This window comes from Hypanus sabinus, unplaced genomic scaffold (assembly GCF_030144855.1).
Source record: "Hypanus sabinus isolate sHypSab1 unplaced genomic scaffold, sHypSab1.hap1 scaffold_1088, whole genome shotgun sequence".
Lineage (NCBI taxonomy): Eukaryota > Metazoa > Chordata > Chondrichthyes > Myliobatiformes > Dasyatidae > Hypanus > Hypanus sabinus.
Window position 1 is genome coordinate 37,110 of NW_026779145.1, and position 23,489 is coordinate 60,598.

A 23,489-nucleotide genomic window follows, 5' to 3' on the forward strand; every position below is an offset into this window, starting at 1 on the left:
ACAACTTCCAAATTTTAAGAATTATTATAAAGCAAATCAACTTAGATTTATTGCATCTTTTTTTGAGAAAGATAGACCGGCATGGATTAGAATAGAACTAGCTAAAATAGGAGCAAATACACCAGAAGATATTATATATAAATGGGAATCTAAATGGATACGGGAAAAGAAAGAATCTCCTATATGAAAACATTTGATTGATTTCTGGAATAAGATAAATGTTGATGATGAGATAAAGAAATCTTTATTAGCAAAGAGATCTTTAATTCAAAATAGACTTATTCCTTTTACAATGGATAATCAACTTTTATATAATTGTTTTCAGAAAGGGATTAGATAAATAGGAGATTGTTTGGAAGGAGGTATATTAATGTCATTTGATCAATTAAAGAATAGATATAAAATATCAAACAACACTCTTTTTTGTTACTTCCAATTAAGGGCATTTTTAAGAGAAAAATTGGGTCAGACAACGTTATTGCCGAAATCTAATGAAATAGAAACTTTAGTTCAAAAAGGAAAAACTAAAAAAAATATTTTTCGTATGTATAGTTTAATTCAAAAACAGGCAATTAAACAAGGAATCCATAAGTCAAGACAAAAATGGGAATGTGACTTGAATATTAAAATTGAAGAAACAAATTGGTCAAGACTATGTTTTGATAGAATGACAAATACAATAAATGTCTGGTTAAGATTAGTGCAATGTAATTTTTACATCAATTATATATTACACCACAAAAAAATAAATAAATTAAACCCAAATTTATCAGCTCAGTGTTTCCGATGTAACCAAGAAATTGGTACTTTTTTACATTCTACCTGGTCTTGTTCTAAAATTCAACTTTTTGGACAAATTTAAGAGTTTTACTGGAAAAAAAAAATATTGGAACACAACTTCCACATAACCCTATATTATTTTTATTCGGCGATATTGACGGGTTAAAACCAAAACCCAAATTGAATAAATATCAAGAATTCATAAAAATTGCACTGTCAGTAGCCAAAAAGGCTATTGTAGTTACTTGGAAATCGGATTCATACTTAAGTATATATCGTCGGAAGAATGAAATTTCCAGCTGTATTCCACTTGAAAAAATTACTTATAATTTAAGAGATAAATATGAAACATTTTTGAACATTTGGCGCCCTTATTTACAAAAGACAGGATTAAATATATAGGTGCTCCGAAGATAAAAAACATTGTTTATTTGGGGAAATAAATAAATATATATACTAAAGTTATTATGAACTCTGTGGAGCATGTGGGGATCTTCCGATATCCAGGCATTCTTTCTTTCTTTTTTTTCTTTTTTCTTCTTTTTCTTTTCTTTTCTTCTATAGGGATGTTAGGGGGGAGGGATTAAGGGGAGGGGGGAAAGGGTAGATTTTTTTTTCTTTCTGTAATCATTTGAAAACTCAATATTTTTTTAAAAAAAAAACAAAACACAGTCCGAGATATATATATGGGAGAGAACAGGTTTGGGCCGGAGGGTAGGGGTCGACGGGGGTGTAGGAGGTGGTATAGTTCCATCTGTTGAAGTCTGCTCTTTCGTGACCCCAGGAATATACCTCCCTGTTTTGAAAGGACTCTGCTTATTGCTGAGAATATAGTAACCCATCACCATCACTCTGCTGGTACTGCCCATCACCACCGCTTTGCTCTGGGTTACTGTCTGCCTGCCTGGTCAACCCCTTCCTCAGCAAATCTCTGGGATTTCTCACAAAATGCTGCAGGTACTCAGCAGGTCAGGCAGCGTCTATGGAGGAGAATAAACAATTAATGTTTCGGGCCAAGGCCCTTCATCGGATTGGAAATGAGGAGACAGAAATTCTAGATATTGTCACATTACTTTCTATTCCTTGTGGTCCTGATCTGAAATGTTGACCGTTTATTCCTGTCCATGGATGCTACCTAACCTGTGAATTCTGCCAATATTTTGTGTGTCTTTTTGTTGCCCAAAACTTTCAGCATCTGCAGAATGTCTTGTTTTCTGGAGTAACTCGCTATTTTAATGTGCATCACAATCTGTCAGAGGAGCAGGAGCAGACGGTAACTGTACGCCTTCCACGTGTGACTGCTTCCTCCAGAGATGTCAACTCTCTTTTTCTCTCTCTAATCCCCCTGCTCAGTTTTCACAAATATTTTGTGAATTGCCTATAATGCATTAAACTCAGACACAGCATCAGCAGAGTATTTATAAATTTAAATAATTCGCCAACATACCCGTGTCCTTTCCCGTTGTTGACGTCACTGGAGCTCCTCCACTGCTGGAACCTTGATGCATTTTGGGGACAGGTGTTATCAATTTTTACTGTTCTGTAACAAAACAAAACAACAACAGGAGGGTCAGACATTAATTAAAGGAGAACACAGTTTTGTTTTTAAACGGAGGCAAACACTTCCAAACATCTTGGGCCGATCTACTGAAGCTTTGTCATGGCCTGATCCACCTGCGCCCATTCACCCACAGTCACACAATGTCCATTTCCGATCTCTCCATGCATTGTACATTAGACCAGGATTCTCCAGGGTATCTACTCTCTGCATTGCAGGCAATTCCCTTTTTGGAACCAATCTTGTGTCCCGGACCAGGACTGTTGCTTCTACGGAATGGCAAGGCAGATTGAGCAGACAGCGCCCATTGCATTGGTCCTCCTACCACTGGTGGCGCTGTGGTGAGTAATGGACAAGTGTTACAGCAGTGTGAGCTGAAACATTTCTGCTGATGAGACGATGCTGACGATTCCTCTCGTCACTGGATTATACAGATTTCTCAGTCACTCCTGATTCTCACCGTCTCCTTTCAGTTTAACATCGCCTGGCATTGACACCTACGGCAATATAGGATTTGAGTCTATAGAGAGACACTCTGACACCCTGAACAATGCAATATCACCTATAGCATCGTGACATCTTGTCCTGAACCACTATAGTTTTTTTTTCCGGCAGGACTTTTAAGGCCATTATTAGTACCAAAACTCGGTTAATATTTCTTTGAGCATATCACCTGGCTATTCTCAGATAGTTAGTTAAACACCTTGGTAAACACAATGTCAATATGCCATACATCCAGAACAACAAGTTGGGAAAAATCATTAAAATAAGTAAAATAAGATGCTGGAGTTATTCAACAAGACAGAGAGTATGTTAATATTTCAGGTGGAAGACCCTGTATCAGAGCTGAGCCTGTGTGTAGGAGCCATGTATCTGTTCTCTATCAGCATTGCATCCTGCGTTGTGTATTTATGATGTTTTTATGGTAACTAGTTGCATCAGTAGGGGTGTAGTACACGCAAAGGGAGTCAGTTATATATTTGTGCTTTGTTCCATGCAGTACACAGCCATAATGCCCTTCCTTTGGACAACATCGGTGGCGTGGAGAGGAGAGATTTACAGCTTGGGCAACTGCCGGTCTTCCATAAGAAAAATACCTTGCCCAGGCTTGCGCCCTGGAAACTTCCCAAGGTGCAAATCCATGTCTATGGAGACTAACGGGGGCCGTCTACACTACCCAGCTGGGGACTGACGGATGTCATATATTTTGTTATTATCCACTCAAATACGCTGAACTTAAACTTGGGTTCAGATCAGTTTCATCGCTTCAAGATTGTATGTTTACTGATTTCTAATAAAGGATCGAATACTTATCACTGACATTTGTAACAATCATTATTGGATTTGAGGGCACGTCATGTAAGTAGAACAAACCTGTGGGGGGGGGGGGTCGCCAGCAATGGCAAATTAGCTTGGTTACATTTCACCGCTACATTCTCAACAGATGTTTCTCAACCTGCCGATCATTTGATTATTCTGAGATGCTGAGTATGTTGCTTCAGTTTTCACCAGTGAAAAGGACCCTGGCAATTGTGGGGATGACTTACAGCAGACTGAAACACATGAGTGTATGGACTTTAAGAACGAGCATGCACTGGATCCTTTGAGATGTTTTAAGTTAGATAAGTCGCTGGGACTGAACAAGATAATCCCATGCTACTGTATGAATCGAGGGAGGAGATTGCTAATCCCCTGACGACGATCTTCACATCATCAATGAGGTGGGGAGGTGTGCCAGAGGATTGGAAGTTTGCAAATGTTGTTCGCTTGTTTAAGAAAGGGAGTAGATAACTGAGAAAATTATAGACCAGTAAGCATTTGGAGAGACATAATCTGATTAGGGGTAGTCAGCACGGCTTTGTCGAAGGCAGGTCACACCTTATGATCCTGATTGAATTTTTTGAAATGTACCAAAACACACTGATGAAGGTAGAGCAGTGGAAGTACTGTCTATGCATTTCAGTAAGAGTTTAGCTAAGGTTCCCCATGGAAAGCTCATTTAGAAAATAATGAGGGATGGGATCCAAGGAGACCTTGCTTTGTGGATCCAGAATTGGCATGCCGACAGAAGACAAAGGGCGGTTGTAGATATTTTGTATTCTGCGTGGATGATGATGACCGATAGTGTTCCGTTGGGTCTGTTCTGTGACCCCTTCTCTTTGTGATTTTTACAACTGACCCGGATGAGGAAGTTGAAGGATGGGTTAGTAAGTTTGCTGAAGACACAAAAGTTGGGAGTGTTGTGGATCGTCTGCAGGGTTGTCAGATGTTACAGGTCAACATCGATAGGATACAGAACTGGGCAGAGAAGTGGCAGAAGAATTTCAATACAGATAAGCGTGAAGTGGTTCTTTTCGGTCAAATTTCAAGATAATATAATATTAATGGTAATACTCCTGTCAATTTGGAGGATCAGTGAGATCTTGGGGTGCGTGTCGATTGAACACTCAAAGCTGCTGCACACGTTGACAGTGTTGATAAGAAAGCATATTGTGTTGACATTTATCAACCATGGAATTGAGTTATCAACCATGGAATTGAGGTAATGTTACAGAAATATAAGACCTTGATTAGACCCCACTTGGGAGTACTGTGTTCAGTTCTGGTCACCTCACCACAGGAAACGATAGAGGGAGCACAGAGGAAATTTACAAGGACTTGCTTTGGATCCAGAATAACAATTATTTTGTTCTCCTTTACATTTGTAAACAATCTTGAATCCTGAACCTTGGGGATAATAACACGACTAACCATATTATCTATGCCACTTGATTTCATCAACTTCTACAATGTCACCCTCATTCTCCTCTGGAATAAAGATCCAACTCGGCCAACCTCTTCCTATGACTCGGCCCTCTAGTCCAGGCAGCATCTTCAGCAATCTCGTCTGCACCCGATCCAACTTGATAGTATCTTTCCTGCAGCAGGGTCAACACAACTGTACAGAATACTCTGTGTCGCCACACCAACAATATAATGCCCATAATCCGGAATTCAATGCCCTAACTGATGAAGGCCAGCATGACTAAATCCTTCTTTTCCACCCTCTATACTTGCACGTCCAGTTTCAGTGACTGTACTCTTGTACTCCCAGGTTGCTCTGTTCCACAACACTTGTTGTGTTCCCATTCACTACACCAGTCTCACCTAGTTTGACTGTCCAAAATGCACCATCGCTCACTTGTCCAAGTTGAAAACCATTTGGCATTGCTCAGCCCATCTCCATAACTGACCAAGATGTCTTTGAAATTCATTGTCACCTGTTGCCTGATAAGCCGGTCTCCCGAATTTAGTCTCCCTGTCTGCACATGACTGTGTCGCCACCCACAGCTCTCATCTGCTAATTAAGTTTGTCGACGACACCGCATAGATTGGCCTCCTCTCAAGCAATAACGAGGTGGCCTACAGGGAAGAGGTCATCTCTCTGACACAGTGGTGGCAAAGTAACAACCTTCCTCTCAATGTCGCAAAAACAAAGGAGCTGGTTGTGAATTACAGGAGGAATGGAGACAGACTAACCCCTATTGACATCAATGGATCTGGGGTTGAGAGGGTGAACAGTTTTAAGTTCCTCGGCATCCACATCACCGAGGATCTCACGTGGTCTGTTCACATCAGCTGTGCGGTGAAAAAGGCACAAGAACACGTCTTTCACCTCAGACGGTTGAGGAAGTTCGGTATCGGCCCCCAAATCCTAAGAACATTCTACAGGGGCATAACTGAGAGCATCCTGACTGGCTTCATCACTATCTGGTATGGGAACTTCACTTCACTCAATTGCAGGACTCTGCAGAGAGTGGTGCGGAGAGCCCGGCGTATCTGCAGTTGTGAACTTCCCATGATTCAGGACCTTTAAAAGGACAGGTGTGTAAAAAGGGCCCGACGGATCACTGCGGACCAGAGTCACCCCAACCACAATCTATTCCAGCTGCTACCATCCGGGAAACGGGACCGCAGCATAAAAGCCAGGACCAAAAGGCTCCTGAACAGCTTCTTCCACCAGGCCATCAGACTAGTTAACTCACGCTCAATTGAGTGTACTCTGTATTATATGGACTGTTCAATATATTATAAATTACTTTCATTGCACATTTTGATCGAGACGTAACGTAAAGATTTCTACTCCACATGTATGTGAAGGATTTAGGAAATCAATTCATTTTAATTCAATTCAAACCTGCTCACCGTGCCATGTACGTTCATATATAAATCAATGTCATGAATTAATTACAGAGGTCTCGACACTGACACACACATCCCACCGGTCACATGCCTCCATTCGATAAAACCATTTTCAATCATCTCCCTCTGCTTCTTGTTCTCGAGCTCGGTGTGAATCCACCTCGCCAGCTCCCCGTGACTCCCACGTGACCGAACCTTCCCGATCAGCTGCCATGCGGAATCTTGTTACAGACTTTAACAAAGTTCAGATGAACAAAGTCACTGCCCAACTTCACCTAACTCCCTAGTTAACTCTTAAATAATCTCCAAATTACTTGACTGATGATGTCCTAGTGGGCAATTTAGACGGTGATCTTCCGTTAGCCAATGTCCAACATCCCGGGATTTCAGCTTCACTGCAGACAGAAAATTCCGATCCCAGCTGTTGAAATACCAACCTGGACTGAAGCCTGTATACTGCCAGTTCCATATCCTCAGAGTCACCAGCCCAATATCATCACCCATACAAAGACGCTTTGGTGCCGGTGATTTGCCGTGGAGTTCCTGCCATTTCCGATTCACAAACTGAGTTGGAATTGGAACCTAATGCTGCTGGGGCCGGTGCTCAGGCTGGTTCCCCGGTCTGTATAGAGGATGCGGATACACTTCAGCCTGATCCCAGCAGCTAAACCGAGCACATTTGATCACAATCTTCCTGCTGTGTGGGATCTTGCCCAGCACAGCTGGCTGCCACGTTTCCTGCAGTGTAGCAGGAACAAAATGTAAAATTATACAGTAGAAAATGCTGAGAACTCAGTACATCAGAATACATCTCTGAAAGGAAAAATGGTGGAAGACCCAGTTCCAGAACTGAGACTGTCCGAGATGCTGCCGATCTGCTGAGCGTTTCCAGTATTTTCTCCTCCTTACTTTAAATTTCCTGCAACTGTAGTATTTTCTCCCTCTTCATTTTAATGCACAGATAGTAACTGATTGCCATCCTAAACTGTAAATACCATCCCACCCCAACCACTCTGTTAGTTCTGAGTTCATTCTGACCCTGGTGTAACACATTTCGTACGGTCAATGATCACAGCATCCTTTTCTCCCACTATCAATCACTCTGTTACATTTGCTCCTGAGGTCACTGTCTCTGCGCTGAGAGGCGGTGACCACAGAGCGATAAAAAGTCCAACACTTGCTGCAGCTCTGAGGGGCCGTTACCCTGGAAACGGAGGAACTGGTTCACTGAAAATAAACAAAAAATGAAATAACAAACACAACTTCAGATGCTATGGGTTACATTATGGCAAAGGTTAACACTGTAGCCATTTTGTAAAGGTGAAACTAAAATAGAAATGACTGCTTTTTACCCTGCCACGTGCTGTGTTCAGTTAAACCACTGGTAGTCCTAACTGTCAAAAAAAAAAACAATTCTGGAAAAGATGGAAAGCAAAACTTGATTGTGAAGACAAAGTTTAAAAGAGAGTTTGTAGAAATATATCATTGTAGCAATAGGAACAGTCTGGGCAGAGGTTAAACAAGATGGTTGATATATATTATTGAGGTGATGGCATACAGACTGGACAGACGTTGAACAAGATGGTTGATATTTATCATTGAGGTGGTGGGATACAGGCTGGGCAGAGGATTAACAAGATGGTTGATATATATCACTGAGGTGATGGGATACAGGTTGGACAGAGGTTGAACAAGATGTTTGATATATATCATTGAGGTGGTGGGATACAGACTGGGCAGAGGTTGAACAAGATGGCTGATATATAACACTGACTTGGTGGGACAGAGGCTGGACAGAGGTTGAACCAGATCGGCAGGTGATGAGCAGATGGAGCCAGATGGGAGAATGGGATCAAGGGCGGTCTCTGATGTTCCTCCCGCAATACACAGATAATAGATAATAATAGTACACACTGGTAGATAACAGATTCCAATATAACAAAGCCAGAACAAACAATAAGAATTTTGGTATATGTCATTTTCTACTCGACACACTTTATCAATTCACCGCAGAAAGTATCCCATTCGATACTTCACATCTTCATATGGATACTGCTCTTCCTTTAATTGAATGAAATAGCGGAGAACAGTGATTGAGCTGAGTACGTAATAGAAACCAACCCTCCCTCCATGGACTCTGTCTATACTTCCCACTGCCTCAGTAAAACAGACAACATAATGAAAGATCCCCACAACCCTGAACATTCTCACTTCTCACCCTCCCATCGGGGCGAAGATAAAATAACACAGAAACATGCCACTGGGCTCAAGGACGGTGTCCATTCTGCTGTTAGAAGCGAACAGCGTGACGAGTGGACTCCTGACCTCACAGTCTAAATCGATGTGACCTTGCACCACATAACTACCAGCACTGCACTTTCTCTGTAACCAGAATGATTTGTTTTACCTCAATGTACTGCTGCAATGTATTGATTTCTGTGGATGATACCAAAGACATGATTTTTATTCCACCTCGGTACATGGAAAACATTCCACATTTCAATCGTGTGGAAATATTAGACAGCCTGGGTTGCTCCTTTGGAAATTTTGGAGGGAGTGGACACTTTTCCGAGAAACCCAGATAAATGAACAAGACTTAATTCTCTCATTAATAGGGCCAGATATCGGGAAACACTGTCAGCATTTCGGCAAGTTGTGGTAATGGAAAGAAGATGGAAGTAAACTTCCCAGTCCCCCGAGAGGACGTGAGAGATCTGGATTTCTCTGTCCTGTCTGAACTGGGAAAGATGAAACTACTCATACACGTGGAGGAGTGTCCCGAGGGTGCGATTACTCTGGTTAACCCTCGCGGTCTGCAAGAACACAATAGGCCGAACGGCCGCTTCCAGTGTGCTGCAAATATGTAAAACAATTATCGACCCCAGGCATCCATACAAGTGAAGTTTGGATCCAGTACCGGCCCGGGTGATGGAGGTAAAGTTCACCAGGTACATCTTAATGGATGGGTTCAGTCTCGGCATCACCACCTCATCCCGCTCCCGGGACGCAGAACACCAGGAGCTGAACGGCAGCTCATCTCAGGCGGTTCGGTGTAAAGGTCCCATAACCTGGACCGACCACGACAGGTTGTGTCCTGGAAGCGGGACGAGACCACCGGTTCGAGGATGTTAACGGGACTCCCTGCCCATCATCAGGTACCCAACTTCCCCCGGGATCGACTTCCGTACTCACCGATGGGAAAATGTAGGTCACGTTTACCCGTAGTGACCGGTTATCAATACCCACCGATGAGAACTTGATCAATTGTTCCCGCAGAAAGCGATCGGTCCTCCGGCTCCCAGACGACGATCCGCTTCAACAGAGAACGGAACGAAAACCCCCGCCCATCCGGAGACTGTGAGAGTGGGGGCGGGGCTTCGGAAGCGAAACCCTCAGATGCTGCAGATCTGCGTTTGAAATGGGAGTGAGAACCTGGATCACGTGACGGGTGGAGGGTTTCCCGTCTGAACCGGTGACTCTGCTCCTCGCCCCTCACACACTGCCCGATCTACAGGCCGCATTTTACATATTATTTCATATTTAGCCCAGCTACATTTTTAATATCTCCCTCTGCATCTTCGCCGTCCCCATCGCTCCACCACCCGGTTCTCAGAGTTACTGGATCAATTCTCATCCCGGTCCGACACTGAATTCCCACCCGAAGAAGAATTGTGCAGGTTTCATTGAAATCACTTTTCCGTTTATAAACACTAATTTCTATTCACATTCCCCCGGAGCCTCACTGGACAGTAACACTGAAACATCAAGTGAGAAACAGGAGGAGGTGGCCATTCAGCCCATCAAACCATCAACAAGAGGGCGGCTGCTCTCCCATCTCAGCAAAATGTTTATACCCTATCCTCATTTCCTCGATCCCTTCGGTCTCCACACAACTGCCGGCCTCTGTTTTATGTGAAGACGATCACTGAGACTTCAACGTCCTCCAGGAATCAATCTGGTGAATCTCTAAAACAAACTCTCTCTTACTTGTTAGATAATCTTCCACAGAATTTGATTCCATTTCTGCAGCCCCGTGTTGTCCCAATCACTCACCTCCCACGCCTATCACTATTTCCACCTTCCCACCTCCCCCCTCACCTGGATACACCTCTCACTCCCCAGCTCTTGCCCCATCCCCACCCCTCACCTCTTTTCTCTGACTATTTCCGTCCACTCTCAGTCCAGTGGGAGGGGCTCGGCCCGAAATGCTGACGGACCATTTCCCTCCACAGATGCTGCCCAACCCACTGAGTTCCTCCGGCAGTTTGTTCTGTTGTCTGTATAACCCATGTTAGTATGGTGAGCGGGATTTTACATCATATTCCAGGTACAATCTTAACAAAGCCCAAATAATTCTTACGGTCATTGCCACACTTAAACACGAGAAAGCTTGCAAACGCTGGAAATCCAGAGTAACACAGACAAAATTCTGGAGAAATTCACCACAGCAGACAGTGGCTATGGAAAAGAGTAAACTGTCCACAGTTTGGACCACGAGCCTTTTTCATTCCTGAGCAGGAGGGGGAAGTGATCTGAATACAAAGGTCGGGGGGGGGGGTGTGGGGATAAAGTGGGGAGCTGGAAGGTGATAGGTGAAGTCAAGTGATGGTCAGTTCAAGGGCTGGAGAGGAAAGAATCAGAGCGTTGTCAATAGGAGAAAGGGAATGAGGGGACCCAGGGAGAAATGAAAGTTCAGAATGGGGGGGGGGGGGAGGGGGGGCTTTGTTTACTGGAAGGAGAATTCATTATTCATACAATCAGGTTGGAGGGGACCCAGATGGATTATAAGATGTTGATCCGCCACCCTGAGGGCGGTCTCATCTTGGCACAAGAAGAGGCCATTGACCGGGACGTCGGAATGGGGATCAGAATTAAAATGTTTGGCCGCTGCAAAGTCTCCCTTGTGCCAGATGATACAGGGATGCTCGGCAAAATGGTCTCCCAATTTATGGCTGTTCTCACCAATGTAAACGAGGCCGCATCGGGGGCACTCGATAAAATAGATGACACCAGCAGATTCGCAGGTGAAGTGTCGCTTCAGCTGGAAGGACTTGTTTTGTGTCTGAATGGAGGGGAGGGAGGAGGTGTACGGGTAGTTGTAGCACTTAGGCCACTTGTAGGGATAAGTGGATGGAGGGAGATTAGTGAGGAGGGATGAATGAACAAGGGAATTATGGAGGGAGTGATCCCTGTTGAAAGAAGAGGTTGGGGTGGGCGAGGAAGTTGAAAATATGTTTAGCTGTAAGATCTCTTTGGAGATGGTGGAAGTTGCAGAGGCTGAAGGGGCGGTAGGTAAGGACAAGAGCAACTCTATCACTGTTACGGTGGTAGGAAGATGGGGTGAGCACGGAAGTACGGTAAATGTGACTGAGGCCTGCATCAATAGTGGGGGGAGGACTGCCGGATCCTGTGAACAGATGCCGGGGGAGCAATGAAACTGAGAAAATTTACAGGTGATAGGCTGGGAAGAGTTATCGTTGAGATTATCACGGGAATCAGTAAGTTTATAAAAGATGTTGGTTAACAACCTGTCTCTGGAGATGGAGAGATCAGGAAAGCGCACGGATGCGTCAGAGATGGACCAGCTTACTCTAAATAGCTCTTGGCAGGCAAGTGTAGAGACGGCAGGAGGCCTGGCAGTCACGGATGTTGTTAGTATTTAAGGAGCTGAGTCACAGGGGTAGATTGAACAAGTTAGAAATCTGTGAAGCACAAGAGATTGTGATGAAACTTGTTTTATGCCACAGACCCCTACCATTAACCGTGGTGCCCGTGGCTCCCAGACTGCGAACCCCTGCCAGAGGTTTACAAAGGATACCCCTGCTTGAGGTATACAAACTATGATGGTATAGATAGCGTGAACTCATGTAGTTTTTTGCCCCTCAGGTTTGGTGAGGTCATGGATTTAGGGCAAAAAGTGGAATATTAAGGGGGAATCTGAGGAGGAACTATTTCGATCAGAATTCACGAATGCAAATTCAGGTTAAATTGCAAAATTTAAGAGAATTTTCTATGGGTACATGGATAAGGGAGGTATTGAGGGCTGTGGTCTGGGTGCACGTATATGGGCCTAGGCGGAGAATGACACTGACTAGATTGTCTGAAAGCCCTGTTTCTGTAAGGGAATGATTACGTTGTGTGTCCTATACAATTCCATTTCCCAGGAGACGTAAATCATTCCAATGTAATGTTCTAAAAATAAATGAAAATGCGAGAAACAGTCAATAGATAAGGAATATCTGTGAAGTGAAACAAAGTTAATGTTTCAGCTCCAACTCGCTGTGTCGGAATGGCTTCAAACATTTTCTGATTTGATTTCAGGTCTCCTACAACTTGAGTCACAGACAGCTGAAAATGAGTGGGAATTTCCAAACATGGTGAGAAAGCTGAACCAGAGGCAGAGAACCAACGATGCAAACACTGCGCAGATCGTTCCAGATACTCACACGCACTGTGTTTTGAGATGGCCTCTCAGGTGTCTCTGGTCTCTCCGCTCCATTGTATCTGTGGCCTTTGGCTTCGGACTCCCCAACCCTGGGGAAGAATCCTTGGTATATTTGACTGGGCATCAACGGCATTACAGACTACGTTGGGAAAAATGGCGCTGACTGCATGAGTCACGTTCCCCTCCCGTGCGCTCTAAACAATGCTTCGAGGCTCGAAACTCGAGCAAGTCACGAAAGCTGCACTCTCCGAGGAGAACAGCCACACAATGTAACAACAGCAGATGAGAGGACTGTTCAGAGATTCAACCCCTGTGAGGCAGCCGGGCCAGAAAACATCCCAGTCCATGTACTCCGTCAGTGTGGACACCAGCTCACTGATGACTTCACGGCCATCGTCAACACTTCACTCATGTGTCTTCAAATCTATACCTTCAGAAGCAAATGACTACTGGTTAGCCTCTTCTTCAACGTCAACGAGACAAAGGAGATGGTTGTCCATTTCAGGAGAACTTGCACCACTCACACACGTCTTTACATCAGCAGCTGTGGAAACCCGAAGCAGTTTCAAACTCCTGGGCGTGCACATCTCACACAACCCCTCATGGTCCCAGAACACATTCCACAATGCTCGCTCCCCAACATCTCTACTTTCTAAAAAGGCTGCAAAGAATGGACTATGTGCAGTGCATGCGGGAAAGAGGCCGGCAACAGTCCCACCCGGTCTTGAACATGGACTCTTTGACCCACTCCCAACAGGAAAGGCTACGTGGCATCACCTCCAGGTCCAGTAGACTCAAAAATAGTTATTTTCTCAAACAGTGAAGGAAATCAACACCTCCACCCACTAACTCACCGCTCCACACCCCCATCACCACTATTTTAAAATTTCCTGTCAGTCACCATATGTCCAGACACTCCTCTTCCTATTATCATTTCATGGACATACGTTCAATGTTTAAAGCTATCATATGTAGTGTGTGTTTTTATAATTGTGCTCTTTATCTTCCTGTGTTTGTTCTATTGTTCCTGCGTCAGATCCAGAGTATGTTATTCTCCTTTTCACTTGTGTACTGGAATGACATTAAATAACTTGGATCTTGAATCCGAGAGAATATACCACGACCAACCAAATTATCTATGTCCCTTCCTGATTTTATAAACTTCTACAATACCACCTCATTCTCCTGTGCTCAGCGGAATAAAGATCCAGCTTGGCCAAACCTCTGGCTATGAATAGGCCTGTAATAGCCTCACCAGTAATTTATGTAACCACAATATAATGCCCATAACCCAAAGCTCAATGCCACAACTGATGAAGGCCAGCATGGTTAAAGCCTTCTTTGCTGAACTTTCAGGAAAACGTACAATTGTACTCCCCGGTTTCTCTGTTCCACACACTCGGTGTCCCACCATTCACTATTTCAGTCCCACCATGGACTGACTGTCCATCATGCACCATCAGTCACTCGTCCAATTTGAAAAACAGTTGCCATTCCACATCCCAACTCTATAACTGATCAAGATCTCTTTAAATTCATTGTATCCTGTTGTAATATCAAGCATACTTCCGAATTTCATATCAAACTTGCTGACGATGCCATGCACATTCACATTCAAGTAAATGTCCTGATTAATGAATTATAGAGGCCTCAGTGCTATCACTTGCATGCCACTCGTCACAAACCTCCATTCAATAAATCAATCTTCAGTCTTCACTCTCTGCTTCCTGTCATCGAGTCGGCTTGACAGATAAAACGTGTTGTAGTCGGTGATATCCGTACAACCAATGTCCAATCTCGCGGATCCTCGGCTTCACTGCAGACTGAGAAGTTCCCAATAAACACCTGTATAATTACCAAGTGGACTGAAGCCCCAAACAGCCCATTCCATTTTCTCAGAGACTTCGTCCCAATATAATAACACACAACTCTGCGATGTTTGGTGCCAGCGATTTGCCGTGGTGTTCCTGGACATTTCCAATTCACAAACTATCGTGAATTGGAACCTAATGACCCTCTGCCGGTGCCGGTGCTCAGGCTGGTTCCCCGGTCGGTACAGAGGATGAGGATGTCCTTCAGCCTGTCCACAGCAGCTAAACCGAGCACATTTGATCCCTGTGTCATCGCTGTGTGGGATCTAACCCTGCACTGTTAGCTGCCATTTTTTCCACAGTGTGGCAGGAACAAAATGTTCATAATGTAAAATTATGCAATAGAAAATGCTGGGATCTCAGCTACATCTGTGAAAGTAGAAATAGTGGAAGACCCGGTTTCATAAATGGGGCTGCTCAAGGTGCTGTCGACCTGCTGGGCGTATCCTGCATTTTCTTCTTCTTGCTTTAAGTTCCCTGCAACAGTAGTATTTCCTCTCTATTGAACACACAGATACAATCTGATTGTAGAAATGTTTGTGTCACCCCAAACTGTTCGGCCGTGTGATGAAAATGCCATCGCCACAACCATTAATATGTTAGTTCTCAGTCCACTCTGACCCTGGTGTAATACATTCCACACAGTCAATGCCCACAGCCTCCTTTCCTCCCACTGTCACTCTGTTGCATTTGCTCCAGAGGCCACTGACAGGATGCTGAGAGGCAGTGACCAAAGAGCGATAAAATTGTGCAACTCCTGTTGCAGTTCTGGCCAGTTGTTACCGTGGAAACGGAGGAAGTAACTCGCCAAAAGATAATTGAGAGAGGAAATAACAAAATCCACATCATCCGCTATGAGTTACATTGTGACAAAGATTAACAAAGCAGCCATTTTGTAACAGAAACACTGAAATTTTAATGGCTCTATTTACCCCGCGTGTTGATTCAGTTAAACCTCTGGTAGTTTTAGCCAACAAAAAGCAATTCCTGGAAAACTCAATGAGGTACAAGGCGGAAGAAAATACTTCACAATGAAGACAACTGTTGGAAGAAACGTTGTTGATATAAGTATAGCACTGAGCTGATGAGATACCTGCTGGACTGAAGACAGCAGAGAACTGTGACACAGCTGAGCAGATCAGAGAAACAAGTCTCCCCTTCATGAACCCTCTCTGTCCTACCCGCAGCCTCAGTAAAGCAGGCAACATAATCAAAGATCCGCACATACCTGGACATTCTCACTTCTCACCTCCCATCGGGTCGAAGATAAAATAGAACAGAAACATAGGACCGTGTCCATTCTGCTGTTATAAGCGAACTGAATGTTCCCAGTGTGACGAGATGGATTCCTGACCCCACAATGTACCTCGATGTGAGTTTGCACCACATATATACCTGCACCGCACTTACTCTCTAACCACAATAATTTGTTACGCTGTTATTGATTTACCCGATTTCACCTCAATATACTGTATTGACCTGCCTGGATTTTACCGATTACAAGACTTCCACTGAACCTCGGTACATGACAAAAATAATAAACTGTTTCCGCATTTTAATTGTGCGGAATTATAAGACAGCTGGAGTCTTCCTTTGGAAATTCAGGAGGGAAACTTCATTTTCTGATAAATGCATTTAAATGAATCTGCGGCAGCACCAGAATGCAATACATAACAATATCGGACACAATGAAATGCAATAAGTATATAATTAAATAAGTAGTGCAAAAATACAACAGAAAACTAATAAACCGATAGCCCGTTTTAATCGTGTGGAAATGGTATTCGGCCTAGATTGCTATTTCTGAACTTCTAGAGGGAGGCTTAACAGAAGTTTAAAAATTTTTGAGAAGCCCAGATGATTGGAAAAAGCTTAATTCTCTCAGAAATACGATCAAACATCGGGAAACATTGGCTACGCTTAGCAGGTCATAATAGTGGAGTGGAGTCAAGAAAAAAAAAAGCCTTCAATGAGTGAACGTGACAGATCGGGATCTCACTGCCTTGTCTGAACGGACGGAAAATGAATCTACACATACACGGGGGGGAGGGGGGGTGATCCGCAGATGCTGCAGATCTGTGGTAAAATGGGAGCGGGAAACGGGATCAGGTGACTTGTGGGGGTTCTCCTTACTGAACCGGTGACTCCGCTGATCGCCCATCACATACCGCCCGACCCACATGCTGCATTTTCCACAGTATTTCATATTGACAGCAGATACATTTCAACGCTTTGCTCTGTACACTTCCCCTTTCCGCTTTCCCTGGTCATAGAGTCAAGAGCTCATCCCCATGCCGGGCTCACATAGAATTTATACACAGAACGGAACTGTGCAGGTTTGATCTAAATCAGTCTATGTTTATAAACACTAATTTCTATTCACAATCCTCTGGCCTTAATGTACAGGAACACTGAAACATCAAGTCAGAAACACCAGCAGGGGCCATTCAGCCCGTCTAACCATCAACAAATGGAGGCTTTTCTTCCATCTCAGCCACATGTTTCTGCCCGATCTTCATTTCCTCGATCCCTTCGGCTCCACACATCTGCCGGCCACTGTTTTATGTAAAGAAGGTCATTGAGTCTTCACCGCCCTCTGTGCTGGGGACTTGCAAACATTTACCACCCTCCAAGTGGAGACATTTCCTCATCTCAGTCTCGAACAGTCGTCACCTGTCTCAGAGACTCGGATCCTCAGTTCACTCTTTAAAGATGTTTGGTATTTCAGTGTGTTCACTTGTCAGTCCTCAATTCCCCAAATGGAAGAGTTTTCGAATTTGATCGCTCTTCATTTAAGAATTCCAACAGCCTCGGAATTAGTCTGCTGAATTTTTATCGCACTCTCTGTAGCAAATACTCCCTAACCTCTTTGTCAATACTCTATGAAAATAATTTCCTCAAAATGCAGCAGGCAGGCATCAGGTCAGATAGCATTCATAGAAATGTGCAAACAGTGGACATTCCGGGCCAAGACCCTCGTTTTGGACTGAAGATAAGTAAGAGGGGTTCCACAAAGAAGTAGTGGGCAGGTGAAAAGCAGTAAAAGGTCAGACTGGCGAATAGGGTAAGTGTGGAAATTGGAAATGTTGATCACCAAATTGAGAAATCGATATTCATACCACGAGGTGAGGGAACCCAGCCGGAAGTTAACGAGCTGACCGTCCACCGCGAGGGTGGCCTCATCTTGGCACCATCATTTGCAGCTCTGTACTGACCCCACCACTCAGTTCCCAACCACTGTCGCCACTTCTACCCCACGGCCTCCCCCACACCATGATCAACCTCTCCCTCCCCAGCCCACCCTTATACCCACCCCTCACCTCTTTTCTCTGACTATTTCCCGTCCACTCTCAGTCCAGAGGGAGGGTCTCGGCCCGAAATGTTGACTGTTCATTTCCCTCCACAGATGCTGCACGACCTTCTGAGTTCCTCCCGCAGTTTGTTCTTTGGTCTGTATAACCCGTGTTTTTATGAGGAACAGGATATTACACCATATTCCAGGTAAAATCTCATCAAATCCCAAATAATTTTCACTTTGCCGATACCCACCACTCCAGGGATCAGTCCGGAGAATCTTCATCGCACTCTCTATAACAAATACTCTCTAACCACTTTGTTAATCCTCTATGGAATTAAATTCCATCTTCTGCAGCCTCGTGTTGCCCCAACCACTCACACCCCCACCCTTGTCACTATTTCCACTTTCCCACCTCCCCCCTCACCTGGATCCACCTCTAACTCCCCGGCTCTTGCCCCATCCCCACCCCTCACCTCTTTTCTCTGACTATTTCCCGTCCACTCTCAGTCCAGAGGGAGGATCTCGGCCGGAATGTTGACGGTCTATTTCCCTCCACAGATGCTGCCCGACCCACTGAGTTCCTGCGGCAGTTTGTTCTTTGGTCTGGATAACCAGTGTTAGTATGGGGAGCGGGATTTTACACCTTAATACAGGTACAATCTAAACAAAGCACAAAGAAGTGAAGTCATGTCACTCCCTTACACAATAACATTTACAATAAGCACAATGTACCTTCGACCTAACCCCTACCCACTGCCGGGAATGTGGAATAATCCTTGTTCCAAGCCTGCACCAGTATCGCTTTCCTACTCCTCTGACACAACACTTCAGAATGCATTGCTGCTTCTTCCTGCTCCTGCTGTCAAGTTTACTTAGTCCATTTACTGACTCGTCGAACCCTTTTCTCGAACTATCTTTCTTCATCTCAGGAGGTCGTATATCCACTGACATCTTGTATAAACTCATTGATTCTCTCAGCTACCTGCACTATACCTATTCCATCCCTTCTCTCAGTTCCTCTGTCCCCGCCGCATCTGCTCTCAGGATGAGGCTTTTCATTCCAGAACTAATGAGATGTCCTCCTTCTTCCTTTCTTCCCCAGCAATCCTGCCCTAATCCGCATTTATTCCGCCCATTTTGCGTCTGCCCTCAGCCCATCCACCCGCGGCCCCACAAGGGAGATGTTTCCTCTGGTCCTCATCCACCACACCACCAGGTTCTGCGTCCAGCGCCCAATTCTCCGTAGCTTTCGCCATCTCAAACGGGATAGTAGCAACAAACATATCTTTCCCTTACCCCCCAACCCCACACTTCCGCACCCTACGCGACTCCCTCGTCCATTCTTCCTTTCCCGCTGATCGCCCTCCTTGAGGTTTTCCTTGCGAGCGTCACATGTGCCAGACCTGCCCCCAGGAAGCACAAGTTCCTCTTTATATTAGATACTGTCTAATCTTGTTGTTAACATTGGGTTTGTTACAGGGCCTCAGAGTCTGCAAACAGGTGGTTGTTAGGAAGCAGAAGCTGACGGTGAGAAGCTGTTTCTTGGACTTGAGTTCCGCGCTTAGTGATGTTCCCGGGGTGACACCTATTCTTATCTGTCGTGTAGATCGATAATTTGGTTCAGAAGGTACAGGATATGGTTAGTGAGTCGGCACAAATTAAGTTCAAGCAATTACATTTCTGAAAGACAGTAAGTATAAACAAACACCTCTTATTCCCGCTTCCCACTCAGAACTGACCAAAATCTACTTCAAAACATGCAAAAGCTTGAAATGAGCAAACACTGAGGGAATGTGAGTGGCTTTAAAGAGCTGGGCTGCTGACAACACATTACCAGACTTGGAGTGATTGCAGCTCGGTCTGACATAGGCATACCTGGCACATTCAGTCCCATTCCAATTGTTTCCTACCTTCCTTTGTATTGATATGCAATGTCGAAAGGACCAGTGTTTGACTAAATGAGACTCACCAGACTTTCTGCTGACCGAATCAATGGAAACTCTGAGTCAGGAGGGTTCTGTCCAGTCGGTGCTCTCAGTCTTCGGGCTGGTTCACTTGTTGCTGTTCCCTCGTCTTCAGTCGTGGTTTCCTTTCAGTTGCGGTTTTTCTTCCAATAAATCGCTCATCGCAGGTCTAACTTTAACTAGACAGATAATAAAACACATTAGCAATACAAATGAGAAAAAAAAATATTTCTGTTTATCGAAGTTTAAATGTTGAAGACAAATATAACGATCTCAAAGAACAAATCTGAAATTGCCCCTCGCACTTCCCAATGCCTGATATGGGATACGAAGGAGTTATCGTTCAGTTATGGCCCGACACAAGATGTAGGAGGAGAATTCGATGATTCTGTCCATCGAGTCTGCTCCACCATTCAAACATGATTTTTATTCTAACACCATATTCCTGCCATCACCCTGCAACCCTGAAGCTGCTGAGCAAACATGAACATATTAAAATCTGCCATAAATATGCGCAAAGGGCAGCCTCCACCACCGTCTGCGCCAACAGTTTCCACACAGCAGCCATCCTTTGGCTGAAGAGATTTTTCTCAGGCAAGGCTGCAAGCCCGGGTGTTGTCAGCCCCGGGGTGCTCAAAGCCTGTGCCCCCCCCCCTCCAGCTATGAGGAGTACTTCACCATGTCTTCAACCTGAGCCTGAGTCTCCAGAGGATTCCTGTGCTGTGGAAGACGTCCTGCCTCGTTCCTGTACCGACGAGACCGCGCCCCAGTGGCTCCAATGACTACAGACCGGTGGAAATGACCTCACACATCATGAAGACGCTGGAGAGACTTGTTCTAAAGCAGCTCCGGCCTTTGGTTAGGCCACACTTAGACCCCCTCCAGTTCGCCTACCAGCCCCGACTAGGATTTGAGGATGACATTGTCTACCTGCTGAACCGTGTCTATGCCCACCTGGACAGCCGGCAAACACTGTGAGGGTCATGTTTTTTGACTTCTCCAGTACATTCAACACCATCCGCCCTGCTCTGCTGGGTGAGAAGCTGACAGTGATCCAGGTGGTTGCTTCCCTGGTGTCATGGATTATTGATTACCTGACTGGCAGACCACAGTACATGCGCTTGCAACACTGTGTGTCAGACAGAGTGGTAAGCAGCTTTGGGGCTATACAGGTCCTTTCTTCCTTATTTTCACTATCTACACCTCGGACATCAAATACTGCACAGAGCCTTGCCATCTTCAAAGGTTTTCTGATCACTCTGCCATAGTTGGATTTGTCAGCAAGGGAGATGAGGCTGAGTAGAGGGCTACGGTGGGAAACTTTGTCACCTGGTGTAAGCAGAATCATCTGCAGCTTAATGTGAAAAAATTTAAGGAGCTGGTGGTGGACCTGAGAATGGCCAAAACACCGGTGAGCCCTGATTCCATCCAAAGGGTCAGTGTGGACATGGTGGAGGATTACAAGTACCCGAGGATTCGAATTGACAATCAACTGGACTGGTCAAAGAACACTGAGGCTGTCTACAAGAAGGGTCAGAGCCGTCTCTACTTCCTGAGGAGACTGAGGTCTTTTAACATCTGCCAGACGATGCTGTGAATGTTCTACGAGTCTGTGGTGACCAGTGCTATCATGTTTGCTGTTGTGTGCTGGGGCAGCAGGTTGAGGGTAGCAGACACCAACAGAATCAACAAACTCATTCGTAAGGCCAGTGATGTTGTGGGGTTGGAACTGGACTCTCTGACGGTGGTGTCTGAAAAGAGCATGCTGTCCAAGTTGCATGCCATCTTGGACAATGACTCCCATCCACTCCATAATGTACTGGTTAGGCACAGAAGTACATTCAGCCAAAGACTCATTCCACCGAGATGCAACACTGAGCGTCATAGGAAGTCATTCCTGCCTGTGGCCATCAAACTTCTCAAATCTTCCCTCAGAGTGTCAGACACCCTCAGCCAATAGGCTGGTCATGGACTTATTTCCACTTGGCATAATTTACTTATTATTATTTAATTATTTCTGATTTTATTTTGCTATATTTCAACTCTATTCTTGTTTGGTGTGGCTGTAACAAAACCCAGTTTCCCTCGGGATCAATAAAGTATGTCTGTCTGTCTGTCATCACAATTTTAAAAGTAGGCGTCTTTATTCTAAGATGGTGCTCTCAGAGCACAAACTCTGTCTAATGGAAACATCCTCTCCATGTCCAATGTATTCAGGCTTTTCAGAATTCAGTAGGTTTATTAACCATACATTCCCCCACCACCCCCACCGTCCCTCTGAACTCCATCCAGCACAGGTCCAGAACCATGAAATGCTCCTCAAACATAACACCGATCATTCCTGAGATTATTCATGTGAACCTTGTTAGCAACAACTGCACTGAACAGATTCCCAGGAACAACAGGCAAATTGATACCAGAACAATTTACTGCGAAAAGTTGTGCTTGCTTTAATGTTCTACTATCACACAACGAGCTATTTCGATTTCCAGGTTAAATCAGGTCCATTTCAGGAAATATAAACCGGTCCAGGGTGAAAGTAATAAAAGGAAACTGGAATTACCAGGAACACTCAGCAGATAAGGAACAGCTGTGGGGAGAAGAACAAATTTGACGATTCAGGTTTACACATTTCGTCACAATTACTTCAAACATTTTCAGTTTTTACTGCAGATCTCCAGTATCTTGAGTTTCTGCTAGATTTCCACTGCCTGGCAGGCGTGTGACAGTGAAGGGGGATTTACAAACACGGTCTTAACAGTGAACACACAGACCAGAAATACTCGCTCAACACCTCATAAACCTGGGCAGGTTGATCCCCGGGTCCATTTTACTTGAAGCTAAAACTATGATATCCCATGACCTAACCTCACAGGGTCACAAGGCTGAACCTGTCACTTACAGACGCCAGAAACTTCGCACATCGTCCCCACATCTCACAGCAAGTGGTGTATTCAGGGATATACCCACAGCCAATGTCCAGATGCCCGAGACTTCGGATTCATTTGGAAGGAGGAGCATCATGTCCCATCTGTATAAGTACTAAGGATTAGAGCCCAGACCTCAACACTAGGACTCCTTGTTACCGGTATAATGTTGCAGTGCTTCCGCCAATCAGAGTTCAGAAACTAACACTCCATCAACCTATGGCCGAACGGGAACCTGATGGTCATCTGAATGGACCAATGATCGGGCGCGATAACCTGGGCGAGAGTCACAAGACACTGGGGATATGATTCGCATTGTGCCCTGCAGCTAAACTGAACTCAATTTATCATTTTCTTATTGTTAAATGAGGGCTTACCCAGCACAATTGGTCATCACATTTCCTGTAGGCTAACAGGGATAAAATGTTTTTAATATAAAATTGAATTAATAGTGATGGAAACTC

General features: G+C 44.7%; 1 protein-coding gene across 4 annotated transcripts in view; it reads right to left on the reverse strand.

Moving 5' to 3' along the window:
• LOC132386279 (NACHT, LRR and PYD domains-containing protein 3-like) overlaps nucleotides 1-23,489 on the reverse strand; it is a 57,889-nt gene that overhangs the window by 32,907 nt on the left and 1,493 nt on the right. The window contains exons 2-4 of one of the 4 annotated variants that reach the window (XM_059958556.1): nucleotides 20,104-20,277; nucleotides 18,608-18,794; nucleotides 2,228-2,320 (exon numbers count right to left, since the gene is read on the reverse strand). In XM_059958556.1, coding sequence (XP_059814539.1) covers nucleotides 2,228-2,288 — 61 coding nt within the window. In that variant the 5' untranslated portion in view covers nucleotides 2,289-2,320; nucleotides 18,608-18,794; nucleotides 20,104-20,277. Of the gene's footprint in view, nucleotides 1-2,227; nucleotides 2,321-10,667; nucleotides 10,689-18,156; nucleotides 18,213-18,607; nucleotides 18,795-20,103; nucleotides 20,278-23,489 lie in introns of those variants that run through there. The other 3 variants (XM_059958558.1, XM_059958559.1, XM_059958560.1) reach the window with 3 other exon arrangements.